An 18,854-nucleotide genomic window follows, 5' to 3' on the forward strand; every position below is an offset into this window, starting at 1 on the left:
ATATTTTCATTGTATTCCCTCTTTTACATTATTCCTATTCATCTACATGTCCAACTGAGCTAAGGACTGAGCTGTATTTTAAAACCAATACCAGTTCAAGCTTATATTAAAACAAGGCAAAATACCAAGAGAACATTCTCTAAAAACTGAACCCTTCCAAACAAAGCGTAAAACTTACTGCAATCCATTTTCAAGTAGTTTTAAATGGAGCACAGGAAGTCACTTACTTCTCCCTTGCCTAACACAAAAGAAGTTGTTATATCTTCCATTTCTACTTTGTGAAATCACGTCAGAAGGGCGTGTTCCTGTTTAGACAAGGTACAAGAGACTGTCTACAGTAGCTTAGATCAAAACATGACTTTTTAGCTCAGCTGACAATTACGGTCGATTTTATTTCCCAGACATCACAGGTACGGATTCATTTAGTGGCAGCCAAAAACAGCAGGAATCACCAAGCTGCTGAAACGCAAAACCCAGCCTAATGGCTGCAAGGTTTCATTTGCTGAAATTCTCACCTACAGAAAGCAAATAGGTACATCGTCATCTTGGATACCATACAAAGAAACACTGCAACTTCACTTTCATTTTGCATTATAAAAATCCTACTTTTTCTCATCCCTGACTTTTGTTTCCTCCATCCTTTTGTTCAGCTTTAGTCTTCGTACTGCAGTTATCCACTGCTTAAGGCTTTGAGTTTTAAGAAAAGCCCTTTCTGTTACTATGAGATGTTTCACTGTTTTGAATTATTTTTTTCAATGACACGGGAAGAAGCAAATGAGCCTAGAACAAATACACAAATACGAGAATCACTTAAAGTGATGAAATACTGGACCGTTACATTGATCATAAATTTAAAACTAAAAGGTATCTTTATAAATACTTTAAAGAAAATCTCGAAACCATAAAGCATACCATAAACATTTGACAGACTTGGTTATTATAGATCATAATGGTTACTAAGCACATCAATAGATGATATTGTTTGGTTACAAGCCATCTGTTAATGTACTGAACCCTAATAATTAGTTAATACATTAATCATTTATTAACCCTTTACAAATGTGCAGTTACTGTAAAGGTCGTGTAGCAAACGGCAATAATACTAGCTACCCACAGGTTAATTCATTAATGCATTTAACAAATCTCCTTGACAAAATACTGCATTGAAGGATCTGCCTAAAAAGCTCTGTTCTCAGTGGAGAACGCTTCCTTGTCAAACCACAGGGAACACAGTAGTTAGAATGTTAGACTTACAGTTTCTGAAGTATGATCTTTTGACTGCTGTAAGGCCATATAACAGCTCATGATTGTCTGTCACATGCTGCTAATTCTCTACCGTATTTCCAGCTGCTTAACATATGACAAACTTTTTAAAGTTTAGACTTCTGCCTTTTACATTGTAAGTGTCCACCTAATAAACTAAGTAGAGGTAAGGTCACCTGGACTACTATAACATACAAAAAAGAACTGCTCACAGCAATTCAAGCAGAGCTTGTCATACTTGCATGAGATAGAAAATATTACTGAACACGCAAAACATATTTCTTGAATTAAAGTGCCATACTTACTTATAAAAATAAGGGTTACATTTTCCAGATATTTTTTCTCAACTTAACACTGCCTTCTTAATACTTAATTGAATGATCTGGAAGGATTTATTATTATTATTAATTTTTTTTTTAGATCAACAGGAAAGACAGAAAAAAATTTAGTTCGCAAGAAATAGAAAAGGTCATTAGAAAAGAGAAAGGGAATGACTGGGTGTTCATGGTCATGATAGCGGAAGGCAGGCTTGAAAAAACAGAGGTGATCGAGCATTTAGTAGAACAACTTGCAATGCACTGTTCTGAGATACTGTAAGTTAACTGAGCAATTTTGTTCCATTCCTGTTCCTAAGTTTATTTATACTGTACGTGTTAATAAACTAAACTAAATGGTAGAGATGATGTAGAGTACTGGTTTTATAGCTATGATGTAAACTTTATTCCTTAATATCAAGTCAGACACACTAGGTTGTCCTTTTTAAATCTCACAAGGTAAAAATTATGTAATCATGCAAGGCAAAATGGCAACTTCTTCCTTTTATGTTTTTCCCCTGCTAATAGTTATCAAACAACAGCAGTAAGAGCTTAAAATGTTTCCACTGCTTCAAGAACAAAGTAGCAACTTCCAAGGAGGAATTATGAAGTTTCAATTAATCCAAAATATTATTTTATCATTCAAGTCTTTTAAAATGAAATGTTTGTTACATTTTATTTTTCACAACTCTCATAAGAAGCCACAATTCCAGACTGCCTTTAGGAAGCAAATCTTACTTGCAAAAAAGGCTTTACCACTCTGAGAACACAAACGAGCTTCAGCAGATGAGTAATTCAGAAATATATTACATTATATATAGTGCCACTTTCTAAAATTGAATGACATTTCTCATTAAAAGGTCAGCTTTAAGTTGCTCACACTGTTGCCAAAAATAACTTTTTAGGGCGTCTTTTTAAGACCAGCACATCTCACAATAGTTCTTCCATGTAGGAAGGGTGAATTTCACCAGAACATCCGCTTACAACTGTGACATAAAAGAAAATTATATAAGAGAGAAAATGTCCATGTTAGATAAATAATGTGTTTCTAACTTTGCAAAAATACTGTTTTCTTATGCCAGAAATGCTTTTATGTTAATCCATGTGAAAATCCATCCCAAGTCACACATTCTGGAAACTGGGTGAGGGGACAGGAAAACAAAATCAGTTCAGCACATTCAAACTAAGTGTGCGTTACAGAAATTTTGCAAATTTAACCAAACGATAACTTAGAACTTTCATCTAATATTTCTGACAACTCCGTCTTACCTAAGTCTGTTTAAGCCTATTTAAAACCCCTTATGCCATTAAGTTCCCACACAGAGCAAGTGAACGTGATTCACCTTATGACTACAGAAGTTTATTGGGCCTTGCCCTGTAGCTTTAAGCTCTGATGTACAAAGCAGAATAGAGAAGGCCTGCTCAAATGAGAAGCTTCATTTAAAAAAAAAAAAAAAAAAGATCAAAAAGCAGGAACAGAAAGTAGTAGAAGGGAAGTTTGAAAGGAATGGAGTTGAACAGTTCAAGGCTGGATGAAACAAGAAAAAGGGGTTAGGCCCACAAAATCACACTACATCCAAAACCTTGGCAGGAATCCCAAACGTCAAATGTCTCTGAAACCCACTGACAGTATGTGCTCCACACACATTACTTTCATTAACTCTGTTAATCCAAGAACAATCTGTGGTGTTGATCAAAGATTCCAACTTGGCTGATGAATCATATGAATGTCATCATCATAACACGCAAGACAATCTGTGGTTTTGCTTAAACATTTGACTTAAGCTCTAGGAAATTTAAAAGAGCTCTGAATTTTGCAAAGCCATACAAAGAGATAGCAAGTGCAGAAGCAATATTGTTAGCGCAATTTAAATTGTACCATTCTGCATGAATAAACCATAGCTAAGTATATGATCCAGATCTTTTTTCCAATGCAACCCGTTTCATCCAGTGTCCAGAATAAACCTTTGCAGTGATGTTTTTGAGTAATTAAAGTTTGTTTGTCTATGGAAGCTCTATGTTGTTTCATGCAGAATTTGGAAGATGTGCAGAGAACAACACAGGCAATTGAAAGAAGACAAAAGCGGGTCTCATTTGAGGAAATCAAATATTTTTCTTCTTTTCTCTGATGAAGAGTTTTTAATTCCTGAATAATTGCCTGGTAACTAGACCTGTTCACATGTGATAAGTTATTTTCTTCTCTTTCTGGTGCCTACTCTGAGATTCACACAAGCAGCAAACAAAGGCAGTCAATGGATGTACTGTACTGAATAAAAAGCTATGTATGCTAAATATTTCAGAAGAAAAAGCTTTTTAGTGTTCTCAGATTGAACACTGAGAAGAAAATGATTTCTCCAAATAGTGCCTCTTACGTACATCTTTAGAGAAGGAGTGGTGTAATTCCTGCTAACTCTAATGTGACAAGACAAATCAGTATCTATCGTGATCCGTACAGTGCTTCTCTTCTGTAAGATCTTAGAATAATTGACAATTTTATGTCTGGGATGATTCTGAAAGGCATGCAATAAAAACAAAGTCATGTTGAATAATGAGAAGAAGGAAGGCATCAGTTAGCTGTGTTTTACAAATAATACTGTGAACTTAATAGAAAAAATAGAATCACATAATTGAAGTTTATGAAAAAGCAAATGAAAATGATGACCAAGTCTGAAGATACACAGGTAAACTTTCTGCAGCATTTCACCGCCTACATTTTTTAAAAGTCTAAAATTTACAAGTAGTAAAGAGGTTACACAAATGAAGACCTATTCTATAAACAAAATCAGTACTTTCATCTAATTACTTTAAAACACTTGTTTATTATTTGTATGTACATTCTAATAACTGCTTGAAAGCAACGCTTCTGCTCTTTGCTTAAATTTCTAAAAAATGAAACAAGAAAAAATGAAATAAAGCAGAAATAATTAAAAAACATGGTACCTTAAACCTAGTTAGAGAATGTATGAAATGTTAGAATAGCCTAAGATCTAAAGAGTCTAAACATTGCTCTGACACACCTCTTAGGCAATAAGAACAGTGAACTACTACATTTCAACTTGCATAACACCACTGAAAAAAGTTTGACATTAAGTTTGAAAAAGGTAAATTATGTCAATAACAACAATTTTACTTTATTAATTCTAAGGCAGAAGCCATTGAATATTATTAGAATTGTTTTCTGAAGAAAATGAATTGTTTATACATAACTGTATGCATCTGTTTATGCATGTGCATATATAGTGTAAACATTTATACACAGATTTCACACTCTTCACGAAGTTCATTACTAGGAATGAAAAATTTCCCTAAAGATTTGCAATATGCATTGTTTATTTCTCTCATACTATGTGTTTCACTTACTCTTATTATTGGCTAAAAGAAAAAAAATATAATCTCTAAGCATATGTAGACATTGAGGAAGCTTCCCTACAGAAGGGAAGTTATTAGACCATGCAGCAACAGGAGGAGTCCAAAGGGGAATTTAGCTAACCTTATGCTGAGTCAACAGGAACTAGAACATTCTGCTTCCTGCCCCTTCTGAAATTTCATTTCCATCCCACCTTACTGACCACGTAGGTTGAGACAGGAAGTAGCAAGACCTACTTCAGGCCGCATCTTGTGAAACCAAGTACCTTGGGCTTGTAAGGGACTAGAAGGGGATCAGAAATCTAATTACCTCTGAGAGAATGCAGTAAATCCTACCTACTCCTGTCATCCCCTCACTTGAAGACCATACGGAATTTCTTTATCTAGCATTTGATACCTTCTGACAGTAAAAGCATGATTTTTCAAAGACATGGAATACAAGCAAACAATCCTCCTTCTTGCCTACGGAATACAGTGCTCCACTTTCAGCAGGTAATTGCAACCAACAATTACACATAAACAGCTTTTTATATTGATTTCTGGGAGTTGAGAGACAGGGAGGGAGAACTAGGGAAGAAAGGAAATACATTTTACATCTGAAGACTGCTAACTGCCATTATGCTAGAGGACTTGAGCAGATCTTTCTCCTTAAATAACATATCACATGTTACTATTATAAAAGCAAAAGCAAAACAACATGCTTATTTAGGGAAAAAGCAGTGACGTTTATCAAGGCCTTTACTTCCTTTGGGAGTTTATGCCATAGTTTGGAATAACATTTTGATAAATTTTCTACGACAAGTATATTTTATTTATGAATGGTATTTTCAAACTCCTAACACTATGTCAAGAGATAAGTAGGAAAAACAAAGGCCAGAGAGCCTTTGAATCTCTCTAAAAGATCACCACTGGCTAGTTTTGGTATTTTTCCCTTCAGACTAATTTGAAAGTCTTGAAAAGCACATTAGTCTATCCAGTCCAAGCAAAACTCAGGTCTCTGTAGTTAAAATCCCCATGTAACTTCAAACTAAGCAGTGCTATCTGTTCATTTCCCCTTGCTGTGCTTCATCCAGGAAGCACTTGTGACTGATCTTCAGGAAAGGAGAGCTATTTTACCAAATGCTAAGAAATGGAAACATGCATCATCCATACAGCAAACTCATATTTTCTGCTTGAAAATCACCTAAAAGAGGAAAACACTAATTTTCCATGTTTTTCTTCCTCTTACATTCAATTCACAAGAGCAGCCTTTAGGCAGAAAAATGAAAATCTGGGAAGACAATCCAAGAAGGGAAATAGCAAAATGCTCTTCACTTTCTAACATATCTCCCTAAGGAAAGGCAGATAATTTCTTCAGCAAACCTTTAAGACAAATTATTGTTTTGTTGTACTACATTACTACCTTTAAGGTTTTTGAGGAAGTCCTTCTCTATATGGAATTGCTCAGACCATCACCTGCATATTGAACTTGTACCTTCACTCTACCTTCACTAATGTGGAATGAGGGCTTATCTATGATTCAACTGTTTACTTAAAATCAATAAAATAAGTAATTAGAACTCAAATCACCACACTTTTAATATTAAACAGTGATGTTTTTATTATTCTGTTCTATGTTATTGTGTTTTAATTAATTTGAAAATGCAGACATTTAAAATTCAAATATCTAAAAAACTGTGATGTTATCACAACTACTAAAGCTAGAATGTCAGGTATTAGTTATCGCTTTTATACTGAAAGACTACTGAGATACCACAACATGCCTTCTCACACTTCCTTATTCCAGATCAGGCTACTTTTTGTGTTATATATATTTTATGCAATAGTAATATAAGAAGCACGTAAGGCGGCGGGATGAGGGGGGGAGTAGAAAAGCAGACTTATTTCCACAACTGGGTCTTCTGTGTGCATTTGTTTGTTTGTTTCACATACTCACAGGCTGTCAGTACTAGAGTATCATCAGATAAGAAACAGTAAGATTAGACTACACTAAGAAATTATTTTCAAGATACTGGTAGTGCTACCGATATTATGTACAGTTACCTACCACACTGTCAGCACCCTAAATGTCCAATTCAGAGCAGAGAAGTAGTGTTTCAAAAAATAAACTTATGATAGACTTGCTGCATAATACGATTTTTGGTTGAAAAGAATATCTAGACTTAAACAAAATCTTTAAAAATACAGTCACGAGGGTACAGAGTGTTTTAGCCTGAAAAACTCCTCATAAATAATGTTACAAAATTGAAGCTAATAATATATTTTAATATTTTTCCCTAAGACATGAGGACAATTATTCTGTGTGTTATTCTACAGCATGTGCATGTATATTTTATATGTACCTAGGTGTGTGCATACACAATTTATTATGAATATAAGTTTGTACTGGAGTGGATAAAGCTAGGTATGAGCTAATATCACAGGCCCGAAGAACTTCAAGTGTTCAAAGAAAATATCTTCTTAAGGAGCTGTCTGTTAATCATCAGCTGAAAATCACACTAAAATTATAAACATTACAGTGGCCATTCCCTTGCTCATCATTTCACTCAGTAAACAGCTACGATGTGTTTAGTACTACACATGACGAAGTACTTGTGCCTGATAACGTATTACTAATTAGTGTATCTAAATCTAAATTTCTAAATATACATACATACAAGCACATATTTCTGCATATATCCATATATTTACAACAAACTGGCTGCACGTTTGGAATATTATTTTTTTATAAGGTGCATAAAATTATAAGCTAACTTTAGAAATTATATCTGGATGCAGACTAATTCCTACTGAAACCAATGGAAAACAACAATAACAACAAAACTTTTGCAGCCCAGTTATCTTTGATCTCTGGGCAATTAACAGGTTCTGCAAAAGAAGGCATATTAAAACTATTTTATCCACAATAAATACCACTTTTTTTGTTGTTGTTAGAGAAGTATCTATCAATAAAGTTGTCAAGCCTGACTTGCTGTATGCCAGAATCTTCAGAGCACCAAAGTGCTACGCAGCTTTTAAATCTGCAGCTTGCAATTGTGCATTTTTTATTGTTTCTGAGGAACATTACTAGAAAAGCAGCATACCTGACAAAATTTGCACAACTTTTGGCAAATCTTTCACTTATTTGTTACAGCAATATTTTTAAACTTCCATATGGTTGACTTTTGTAATTAACAACTGTGCACCTAGCATTTAACTCCTTCTCTGTCTTCTCCACAGTAAAGAAAATTTCTTATCCACGCTTCCAAGGATCTATTTCAAGTGCTATCAATCCTCCTAACCCCACAAGCTGTGTCACAATATCTTCATATGGACAAAAGCCAAAAAAAAATATACCATTCACCTGCGAGAACTGAAGGACAAGAGTTCTGGGAGCAGCTCAGAAGCATGAGATGACAATAGCTCTCTTCAAGCCCCACTGCTCTGCTGTAAAAAAGGAACTGAACCGTGGCCCTGGTCCCAGGGACAATCAGTTAATGTCAACCTCAAATGCCAGAGAGGAGGATAACCTGGCATAATGGCACAACACTACTGCCTGTCACATGACAATCACAGCACAGGAACTTGGCCTGAACCACCCATAAGCCGAAGAATATTCAGAACAGATTGGCCGCATTTCTGTATTTTCTATCTGGCCTTGTTCCACGTCTATTCCTGCGAACTCATCTCCAACCCTTACTTGCTGCAGTACACTTCATTCCGTACCAACTGCTTCTTTTGCTTTCCGTTGCAACTATCAGCTTTGGATCTTCAGGTGTTTTTGTTGTTGTTGTTTGCTTGTTGTTGTTTTGTTTTTTAATGTAGTGCAATCAGTTTTCCTCCATGAAAATATGAAAACAGTCCCCTTCAAAGCATTTTCAGTTGCCTTTCAGCACTGACCATGCTTCAGATGACAACAGTGTTTTTACCAACTGATACTTTAAGTGTTCTCATATTATTCAGCACAAGTATGTCAAAACCAGTAAGGCAGCTGCCATGAGTACGAGGTGCACTGATCTATTACTCTAATTCAGGAACAAAGACACCTAGCATCGCCTTATACACGTCTTCCTTAAAGAAAGATTTTCCAATTTTTTTTTTTCCTAGAACTTCAAATCTTCATAATGAAATAAATATAAACCAAAATGTTTAAAAGGTCTTATAATCTCAAGGTAAGAGAAAAGAATTAGTTACCACAAAGAACTTGCTAATGTGAATTAACATGTTTACTTGCACGGTAAGTTCACTGAAAGGTATTTCTGAAGCAAATAAAAAAAAAAAACCTTCAATTATGAGGGGTGGCAGATGTACATGGATAAGCCTGCCAGAATTACTTGATAGTGCTGACAAGCAGAACTTACTCAGTCAACATATTACCCAATTTCTATGAGGAAAAACAAACAAACAAACAAACGCAACAACAATCCAGGCAGCAAATATTAAACTCTTATGAATTTCATTTTATCAACGCAGTAAACAGTACATTGAACAGTTGCCTCCTATTAGAAGGACAGTTTCAAGATTCCTTTGGCAAGTTGTGAAGCATAGGAGCAATCAACATTGATCCAGATCACAACCTTGTACACAAAATTCAGTAAATCTCATTAGAAAAAAAAAATCTACTAGGAAAAAAAGTACAAGTTTTCTGAGTCTCTGAAATCAGACCGTTATTTGAGCTGGTGCTGAAAGTAGTCTAAGTATTTGCTTTCAACTGAAAAGAAAAATACCAGATTTTATTCAGAGAGAGAAAAAGAAGTTTCCAAGTTCACACGTTGACTAATACATTACCTTTTCAAAACCTCAGTTAAAATCAAAGGAACTTCTCTTTAAAGTGTTTATCTACCTTTTTTCCCCCAGTGATGACTAAATACCAGACAGTTTAATTTGTGACAGTTTCTAGTCACAATAATAAATATATAATGTTGTACGTATGTGTTGTAAATACATAGTGTTGTATGTAACATTTTAAAAAGATGTTTTACTGAGCAAACCACAGAAATTAGACAATTTACTGTTGTTTTTCCTATTAAATCAAATTTAGCAGGATTTGTAACATCTTACAGGGAGACAAATGAAAGAATAGTCGTAAATTGAAACATTTCCCACTCCTAAAACAAGGACTGAGAGATATATTCACCAGCTTTTATGCTAGGACATTCTGTGCAACCTAATAGCTTCACTAGGCATATTGCATCTGAAGTATAACCTTTCTCCAGACTTCAGTGCTACAGAGACATTGCCCAGCAGTTTAACAGAAGCCACTCCGCCTTCATTTAGCGTAGCCAATAAAAAATTAGCAACTCTCCCTTTAAATAGAATGAAGCAGCAAAATGAAATTTCAGGGCTGACTATAAGATGCCCTCTTTGAATGGGACTGGAAAGTGCACAGGAATGCATACTTCAACAATCTCTTAAAGTGAAGGGGGGGGATCTTGTTTTATTTATTTATTTTGTTTCTAATAGTAAGTGTCGAGCTAGATGCCATTCTTACAGAACTGCTAAGTTAAAAATGTTTGAGAGTTTCTAGTTTACTGAGAAAGCTATTACCTAAGGAGAAAGCATATATGAATGATTTCACTGTAATCCAAACCAGAAAATTTTGATATGTCTCAGACTAAAAACAGCTAGCCTAGCAGAAATTTGAGATTCACTTCACCTTGTATAGATACAGCTGCAAGTACATGCTCTGCTTTTTTCAACTTAAAATGGATTTTGCACCATGACAGATTTTGTTCTGCATTAAAATTGCAAATTTTCTATGTGGCCCAGTTTCAGCCGCAATTGATCTGCCTTGTCGTCATAGATTTAAAAAAAAAACAACAGCGAAGGGCACTGCAGCTTTAAATATTTCAGAGCTATGTAGCTAGTAAATAGACTCCATTGCAATATGGCTCTGAAGGTCGTGTCCCATTGTCTCTTTTCTCTGCAAATATTTTGAACAGCATAAAATGGTTTATTTTATACAATACCTCCCTGCCATTTCTAAAACACGTCAATTGTATTAGGCATTTCCTTACTGGAAAGGACAGATACGCCACTCTTTCCATACACACCCACGCTGCTTCTAGATGTATTCAAAGCATCCACCGTGAATATAACAGCACGGCTGTACGTCAGATATATACAGCCTTTCATATGTATACCTTATGTGAACAGACCTTCCTGTTAAATTCCCCAACATAAAGACAATTAATTATTTCAGTGATGATAAAACAATTAACTGGATTTCAGGTCAAATAGCACCTTCAGTTAAAATTTACGTGCCAGTTAGGAAATTGAAGCAAGCTATTGTAACATCTCCTGCTTCTCACATATGGGTGAATATAAAAAAATAATTATTATACAAAGAGCATCGATAGAACATAGTCTGCCAAACCTGCTTTTCATGTAGAAAGGCTAGTTACTACCTTTCCGATGATATAGAAAAAGAAAAAAAAAAAAACAGTCACATTTAAGAACAGATTACAAGAACAATAAGACCTAACATTGAGCCAGAATTTGGAATCTTTGTGTATGCACCCCCTAGGATCAACCCCACTTCTTTCATATGAGGTGACAATTTGGTGCAGATATGAATTATGGAGATGCCTCTCAGGTAGAACAATAAAGTGAAATATCCCCCTGCAATAAATACACCGTGTGATAGCTGTCACCACACAGAAGGTACATGTAGTCATTTACCTGAAAAGGCAACAGATTGTTGCCATTGTCCGTCCTGAACGCGTTGTCTTCCATCCAGGATTTGGGGGTTAAGGGTGCAGCCCGTGGGAACTTCGGAGGGGCAATGACATTGCTGGAGAACGGCTTTTTAAGGGGTGAAATGGGATTGAGGGGGGAGGGTACACCGACCCCCACTCCCACGCCGACCCCCACTCCAACTGCCCTTCGAGGGTCCCTACCAGCCTGCAGCCCACCCCAAGGGTTGGAAGGTGTACTCCAAGCTGCATTTTGATGGTTATTCCAGCTGGAGGAGGAAGATGAGGAGGCAGAGGAGGAAGACGGTTTGCTGGTCATGATGGGCTGATGACTGTAAGCAGCATTTCTCTGGGCAAAAGGTGCCTGATTAGGACTCACAGGTGACCTCCGCTGTTGCTGCTGCTGCTGCTGCTGAGCTTGCTGCTGCTGCTGCTGATGTTGGTGGTGTTGAGTCTGAGCTAGGCCAATCTGAGGCGAGAAAGTGCCACCAAATACAGGGTTGACATGGTGTGGAAAATTCTGGAAAAGCATTGTCCCATTGACTGGAGTAATCCCTTGGAAAAAGCTATCATCCACCGTGTTTGTGGTCCCCGTAGACCAGGTGCTGCCGAAGGAGGGAGACAAGGAGGTGCCGGCTGCAGGTTCTTGTTGAGGCTGGTGAAAGCTCAAGCCAGGCAAAATGGGAGACTCCATCTGCATCTTCTCCTTGCTATTTTGGGAAGGAGCTGATGTGCCGATACTAGTCACTGAACTGTTGTCTTCTGGCTTGGGCGTCTCCGACGAGATGGGCGTAGAGGGGGCTTCTGCTGAGTTTGGATCTTGCTGCTGCTGCTGCTGCCGCTGCTGCTGGGGCTGGGCTTTGCTTTTGTCCATCAGTAAATCATCCTGCATGGTTTGCGCAGCTGAAACAGTAGGGGAAAAAACCACAAAGACAGATTATTAACATTGTCATTCATACCACAAAGCAGGCTGTTTTAATCATTTGCCGGCCAAAAATCTCGTCCTAGTGCTACGCTACAGCAAGTTGCGAGGCAAACCCATAATCTTCCCCCTCCCCCATTTAGGAACATGTAAGCTTTGATCGTGCTAGATAGCCTTTAAAATATTTTTTTAAGATGCTTCACCCTTTTTGATGCCTTGTTTCCCTTCAGCCTAAATGAGAGATGTGCTTATAGGGCAGAGATATACAGCAATTTCGCCACGTCTCTTTTCTCTTACACCGGAACTCAGAGCTCTCACCCTGCAATGAGAAACTGATTCTGGTTCCTGTTTTTCCAAGCACCCTCCTCCTCCTCCACCTCCTCCCCCTGGCTATTTGCATACGTCAATAAATACTGCTGCGTCCTTCAGCAAGGTTAAAGAGACACCAGGCTTCGCTCTTCTCCACCCCCTTCTCTAGCAGGGCACCTTTAAAGGAGCCGGCTGCCTATTTTCCGCACCTACCAGCCGGGCTTTCGGGCACTTGGCCTGGGCAGGGGCGAAGGGTGCAGGGACCGCGGCGGGGTCCCCGGCTTTCGGCCAGCCCCTCGCTGGAAGCCGACCGGGGTTGCCGGCAGGGAAGAGCAAGGCCAAGAGGAGCAGGCAGGGAGGTGTTGTTAGAGTGTAATTCTTCTGGTGCTTTCACGGTGAGAAAGAAAAATGGGGCGCACTGAAGGGTTTTCAGTGGAGACGTGCCACCTTCTAAAAGCCATCTTCAAGTGCGCAAGACAAAGACTAGCCAAGCAATTTATTTGCCAAATGTGGACGTAAGTTGAAACGTTAAGAAGCAAATTCACGTAGCGTGACCGAACCTCATATCTGCTAGAAAAGCTGCTTTATCTGAAGCAGATCCGATAACATACTTTGATTAATATTTCAAACCACAATAATAATGCAAATACAGACATCAATGAACAGCAACTGCATGAAACTAGAACAGGAACCTCCGTATTTCTCAGACTTCTAGTCAACTGACAAGATTATCATACATATCAAAAGTATTTTAATGAGCCAAACCTGCTTACTTTAATTGAGAAACTGTGTCAGAGATGGTCGTCACTGAATACCTAATTGCACTTGTATTGAGCTGATGGTGAGGTCAGCGTCCCTAAGACCACCTTCTTTCCAGGGTTGTTTTCATGTAACAAGGGAAAGTTCAGCCAAATCAATTCACCGGTTAAGAAAGGTGGCAGAGTGAAGTCAGTGACCCTTTCTGACAGGGACAGTTTTCAGCTGGTCCGTGTGCACCTTTAACATTTTTGGTATTTAAATCTCTTCTAAGTTCATTCACACCCTTTTTAGTTAAAATGAAGGTAAGTACAGGTTTCTGCTATCAGCCAAGTTACTCCGCTTGCTCCCTATTATTTCCCTGTTCAATATGAAACCAGTCAGGGTCCGTGAAGGCTACATAGTGGTTCAACATTAAGGCAAGATCCTAAGAACAGAGGAAACTATTGCATCTGTAACAGGCAGCTCTGCTGCTGCCGATGGGGGTGCAGAAAACCCTGAGAGGCATTTTAAAGCAATGCTGCAGTAAGCCATAATATACCAAGCCCTGGGTAGCTTTCCATTAGCTGCAATAATGGCAAAATCACCATTACTCCTGTGGCTGCATAAAATTGCAGATGATTCTACATCAGAGAGATCAAAAGATAGTATTTATCCCTCCCCTGGTTCTGAGCCATCAGTATAAAAATATAGAGCGAAAAATATAGCAGCTGAAATGCTAAAATTCTGTCGTCAATAAAGTATATTTAAATCAGTTAGTCACCGAGTTATCTATAGTGGCTAGCACAGCAGTGGCTTCCAATATGTACCTTGACTTAGCTATTTGTTTTTGAACTTTATCCTACGGGCTGCAATCCACGTTCATTTTCATATTACTTCTTAAAGGTAAAATCACTGCACGATTCAACTCTCTTGTCAAGGTCAAGACCTACCTTTAGCAGTGAAGGCAGTCTGAATGGAAAAACACTGGCTGATAAATGACTGACAGGCAGGCCACCAATGCTTAACGCTGGACTAATATGCAGTACCTCTTGATTATTTGCTGGTGTAAGTATTTGTGCAAATTTACAATCCAGTACAGGAAATCTATATCCCCACAGCAATACCAGCTCTGTTTGCATGCAGTAACCCATGCAGTCAATGCAGAAATTCTTAAGGAACAGTTACCTTTAGGATTTTCTCTACTTAAAGCTCAACAAATTGCCAGTATATTTATTTTCTTCTCTCGGGTTTGGTATATGACAAACACTCGGCCACTCTGGCAAGAGCACTTTGACAACTGGAAGCTTTCGGCGCATGCTCTGCCATGGCATTCTGGGCTTTGCAGTCTCGGCCAGGCTGGGAGCACCGGCCTCCCAGAGGGCGGCTCGGCAGCGCCCAACGCATCGCTTCGTAACCCCAGAGCGTACGGCTGCCTGGGCAGAGCAACGAGTGCTGGCCAAAGGAGCGCTTCCAGTATTTCCAAACTTTCTCCTGAACTCTGAACTTTTACTGCAAGAAATTAATTGTGAGCTCATACCAGCTAGAAAAAGATTACAGCTATTACAAAGGAGATTGTGTCATGTCGCTTTGAAGAAATTATTAAGAAACCGCTTGTCTTAATGCCATTTCTAAAAACATTCTGACCCAAACACAAACAGGGCAAATATGAAAACTTAAAACAAATTAAAATCAGCACATAAGCAAAAACTTGTACTATATGAATAGCTTTCAGTTCCCAAGTTACCATTTTTTTTTCATTACTCAGTTACTGTTACAACTCTGAAAATTCTTCAAAAAAATAAAAATAAAAATGGGAAGGTGAAAATTTTACTATTTAACATTGCATCCATTCTGTTCGCTGCAGCTCCTCATTTCAACTGCCTCCCTTCCACTGCCCACATATCTCCAACCTCCACTTCAATACACAGCCTGAAAGGAATTTATCTTATAAGGGATTCACATTTTGATGATTAACATAGGTCGGATAATATTTTCAGAATTTAATTTACAGGCATTTGTACTCTGTCTTGTACTGATCCACGAATTATTCTGGATTTTTGTTTTGGATAATTATAATACTGATCATTCTGGAAAAATGCTAATGCGTGTATGAAAATCACATAGTTGGAATCAGAAACGTGAAAATATCAGTGTTTTCTAAAGTTGCAGGCTGATTTTTCAAAATATGAAATATGCATGGCTTTATGGGTGAGAGATGACTAAAGCTGAGAAAGATAAACTAGGGTAGCTGAAAATGGGTTGTTAAAACACCCTTGTATTTGCTTTCTACTGTCTGTTTATGTTGGACTGTGTGGTTTGCCTGCCTTAAATCAATGCTATAATTAAGAGTTTCAGAACGCTTGCTCTAACCTGTTTGTCCTACTCTGAATCATCAAGGGCCAGGACTGCTTTCTTACAGCAGCTGAAAATGTCTCTCTCTTTTTTTTTTTTTTTTTTTTTTTTTTTTTAAATATTGCAGCGAGTATAGGGCTCGCTCTGGTTGTTCTACACACCTCCCTTATGTCCCTTCTTACTTTGGGGTTATTGCTTTCAGATGCTTTGAGGATCTGCGTGGAAGGACCGCGCCCTTGCTGTCAGTTCTTCCCAGGAGACAGCTTCACTTTGTAGATCAATTATTAAGATAAGGAGAGTGCTCATTATGATATTCACAAACAGAGAAGCACTCCACAACCAAAGAGAGCCAAGTTGTAAAGGCAATTTTTGATCCATTAGCCACTAGAAGAAAAACACTTTTTATTTCTACCAGCCAACTTTCATAATTGGAAATTAAAAGATAATAACAGCTGTATCAGAACACAAGAGCTTCATTCAATCTGGTATCTGAATTACTTGACCAGGGCCAGCTCCAAAGAAACAAATGTAAGAAATTCCCATATAAGCCTAACTAACTCGATTAACATTGTATTGAGTATATTTTTATTTTACAAAATTCATTATAATGTAATTTAAGCCTACTACAGCTAACAACCCATGCTAGTCTTTCTGCCAGAAAGTGAATAGTCCACTAGCTTAAAGGTTAAAATGAAGTATTATGTTACTGAAAAACTCAGTTTTATTGTAAAAATATTTTTCTCAGATAACATTTGTTTCATTTGAGCTTAATTGAGGGCTCCTTGTCTTTTAAAAGACGGAATCAAGTACATGTAGAATGGCTAACTGGTCTTGTCATTTAATTTATATGCTGCCATCATAGCAGTTAAAAGGCAGCATTGCCAAAAGAGAATAAGTACTTTCATATTGCCAGGTTACTTAACTTTGTTGAAAACAGTGAATACTTCCAGCAGTTTTAATGTTGTCACATCAAAAGAACTGTATTAAAGAACTCCTACTTCATTATTCAGACCCTTTTTCAGGCCTTGCTGAAACAGGTAAATATTTAATATACCTCTGTATTCTTCTTACATTAATTATCATCTTCCTTATTAAGCTTAAATCTGTGTAAGTTTATTATCAATTTAGTATTTTAACGGATGACCTTTGGGAATATATCTGATAGCCAAATGTAAGCCCTAAATAGCTCATGTTATTTTGAGTGGTTTTCATTTAGTTCTGCATTTGGCTTCAAAGGTGCAGTTTTATTTAATTCAAAATGGCTGCCACCTCCAGTCTGCATCGGTGCGGCTGAGCCCAGTCGGATCTCAGGCAGTAGCAGTCACTGTCCTTCACTTTGCATTGGCAACAGGGAGGCTTCCCAGGGGAGTTCTCTCCAGGCCCAAATGCTGAGGTGAAGGTAAGAGAGGACCGAGTGAGACAGTGCAATGGGCACCACATAGATGGAAGGAATGAACAAAGAGGAATCTTTTAAGGGAAACAATGATTTAACAAATGAAATAGCTCTGAGAGGCAACCTGAGATTTATAGTGGAAATTGCCATTGCAAAGAAGGAAGCATGAAAAAATAAAAGTGGAAATAAAAGGAGGAGAAAAAGGGGATGAGGGAGAGTGAATTGAAGAAGGAGATTGTTGGGCCGAATAAAGGAAGCACTTGACTAGAGCAGCTGCATATCTGGTCTTGCTAGGGGGAAGAAATGAGGATGGAATGACAACTCTCGCTCTCTCAGGGAATAAGGAGAGTTCTCTCAAATTTAGAAACAGTTGGTTACATATGTATTTTAATGTCATACTTCGATTCTGAGAAGACAAATTGAGAACCCATACCCCAAGCTGTCCAATTAAGTCTTGAAAAATGAAAAGGCACAAAGCAATTTCTGGGTTCCAGGACTTCTAAGCTATTTATAGGATGTTACAAGGTCTGCCATTATGATTTTGTATTTCATGTTTGCAAAGAAATATAACGTACATACCTACCAAGCATTTACTATTTGACTTGATATTCAAGATTTGATCAGTCTCCTCAACCCTCCCTACCCAACAGAGGTAAAGCAAAGCAGCATGCTTTGTCTTCAGCCTCGCATGGTAGCCAGCTGATTCTGGATTCTGGTTACATTTCTTCAAGTAACTATTGCTCACAGTCTTTACTGCTGATCGTGATCTCATAGCTTTATCCTAAATGGCAGGTAGCTAGCATGTCCTCTCAACCCCAGAACAGAAATACAGAAATTGCACAAGTCACAAAGTCCTATGGATAAAGCCAGCATCCCTGCTTTGATTTCTAAGGTTTAAGAATCAATATATAAAACCTAAGCATTTGGCTAGCCTATCTGATTAGTGCTTTGGCCAGTAGACAATTGACTTATTCCAAAGATTAGGAATTGGGAACTCTGATACCTAATATTGCTCTTGTATTTCACAAACAGCTATAATTGGGAAAGTGTTTATTAGGTTCTCTTCCAGGAAGCCACGCCCATATGGTTTATTCAGGCCCCTGTACACCCAAGACTTCCCAGCGGAGCAAGCAAAATTGAATTTTACTGTCCCAAGACTAAGTACGAAATACATTTTCTCGGACAGGATGTCAACATGGTGCCTTCTTCCTATAAGTAGTATATACACCAACGTAGCTTCTTTAGCAATCCTGTTTATGGTATGTCTAGCAATTAGAAAATAAACAGCACCCTCCCTACTCTATACATATAATACAGCTTACAAGTCCAAGTCCAGTTATTAAAGGATAAATGGAAAATAAGATCTGGGAAAAATAAGGTCAGGCACAAACAGTGAAAACAGAAAAACATACATAAAACCGGGTTTACTGCATTCTGAGCTGAGGGACCAACAGTGTAACCAACCTCTACGTTTGTATTATTCTATAATCTGACAACGGTGCAAAACTTCACTTTTTAACGCA

The 18,854-nt window shown here is 37.8% G+C and overlaps 1 protein-coding gene across 8 annotated transcripts in view; it reads right to left on the reverse strand.

Annotated features, from left to right (window-relative positions):
• CPEB3 (cytoplasmic polyadenylation element binding protein 3) overlaps window positions 1-18,854 on the reverse strand; it is a 92,259-nt gene that overhangs the window by 72,445 nt on the left and 960 nt on the right. For 5 of the 8 annotated variants that reach the window (XM_050712053.1, XM_035541630.2, XM_035541644.2 and 2 more), the window contains exons 1-2: window positions 12,743-12,879; window positions 11,604-12,520 (exon numbers count right to left, since the gene is read on the reverse strand). In XM_050712053.1, coding sequence (XP_050568010.1) covers window positions 11,604-12,509 — 906 coding nt within the window. In that variant the 5' untranslated portion in view covers window positions 12,510-12,520; window positions 12,743-12,879. Of the gene's footprint in view, window positions 1-11,603; window positions 12,521-12,742; window positions 12,887-18,854 lie in introns of those variants that run through there. The other 3 variants (XM_050712052.1, XM_050712051.1, XM_035541636.2) reach the window with 2 other exon arrangements.

The sequence above is a fragment of the Cygnus atratus genome, chromosome 7 (assembly GCF_013377495.2).
Source record: "Cygnus atratus isolate AKBS03 ecotype Queensland, Australia chromosome 7, CAtr_DNAZoo_HiC_assembly, whole genome shotgun sequence".
Taxonomy (NCBI): Eukaryota; Metazoa; Chordata; class Aves; order Anseriformes; family Anatidae; genus Cygnus; species Cygnus atratus.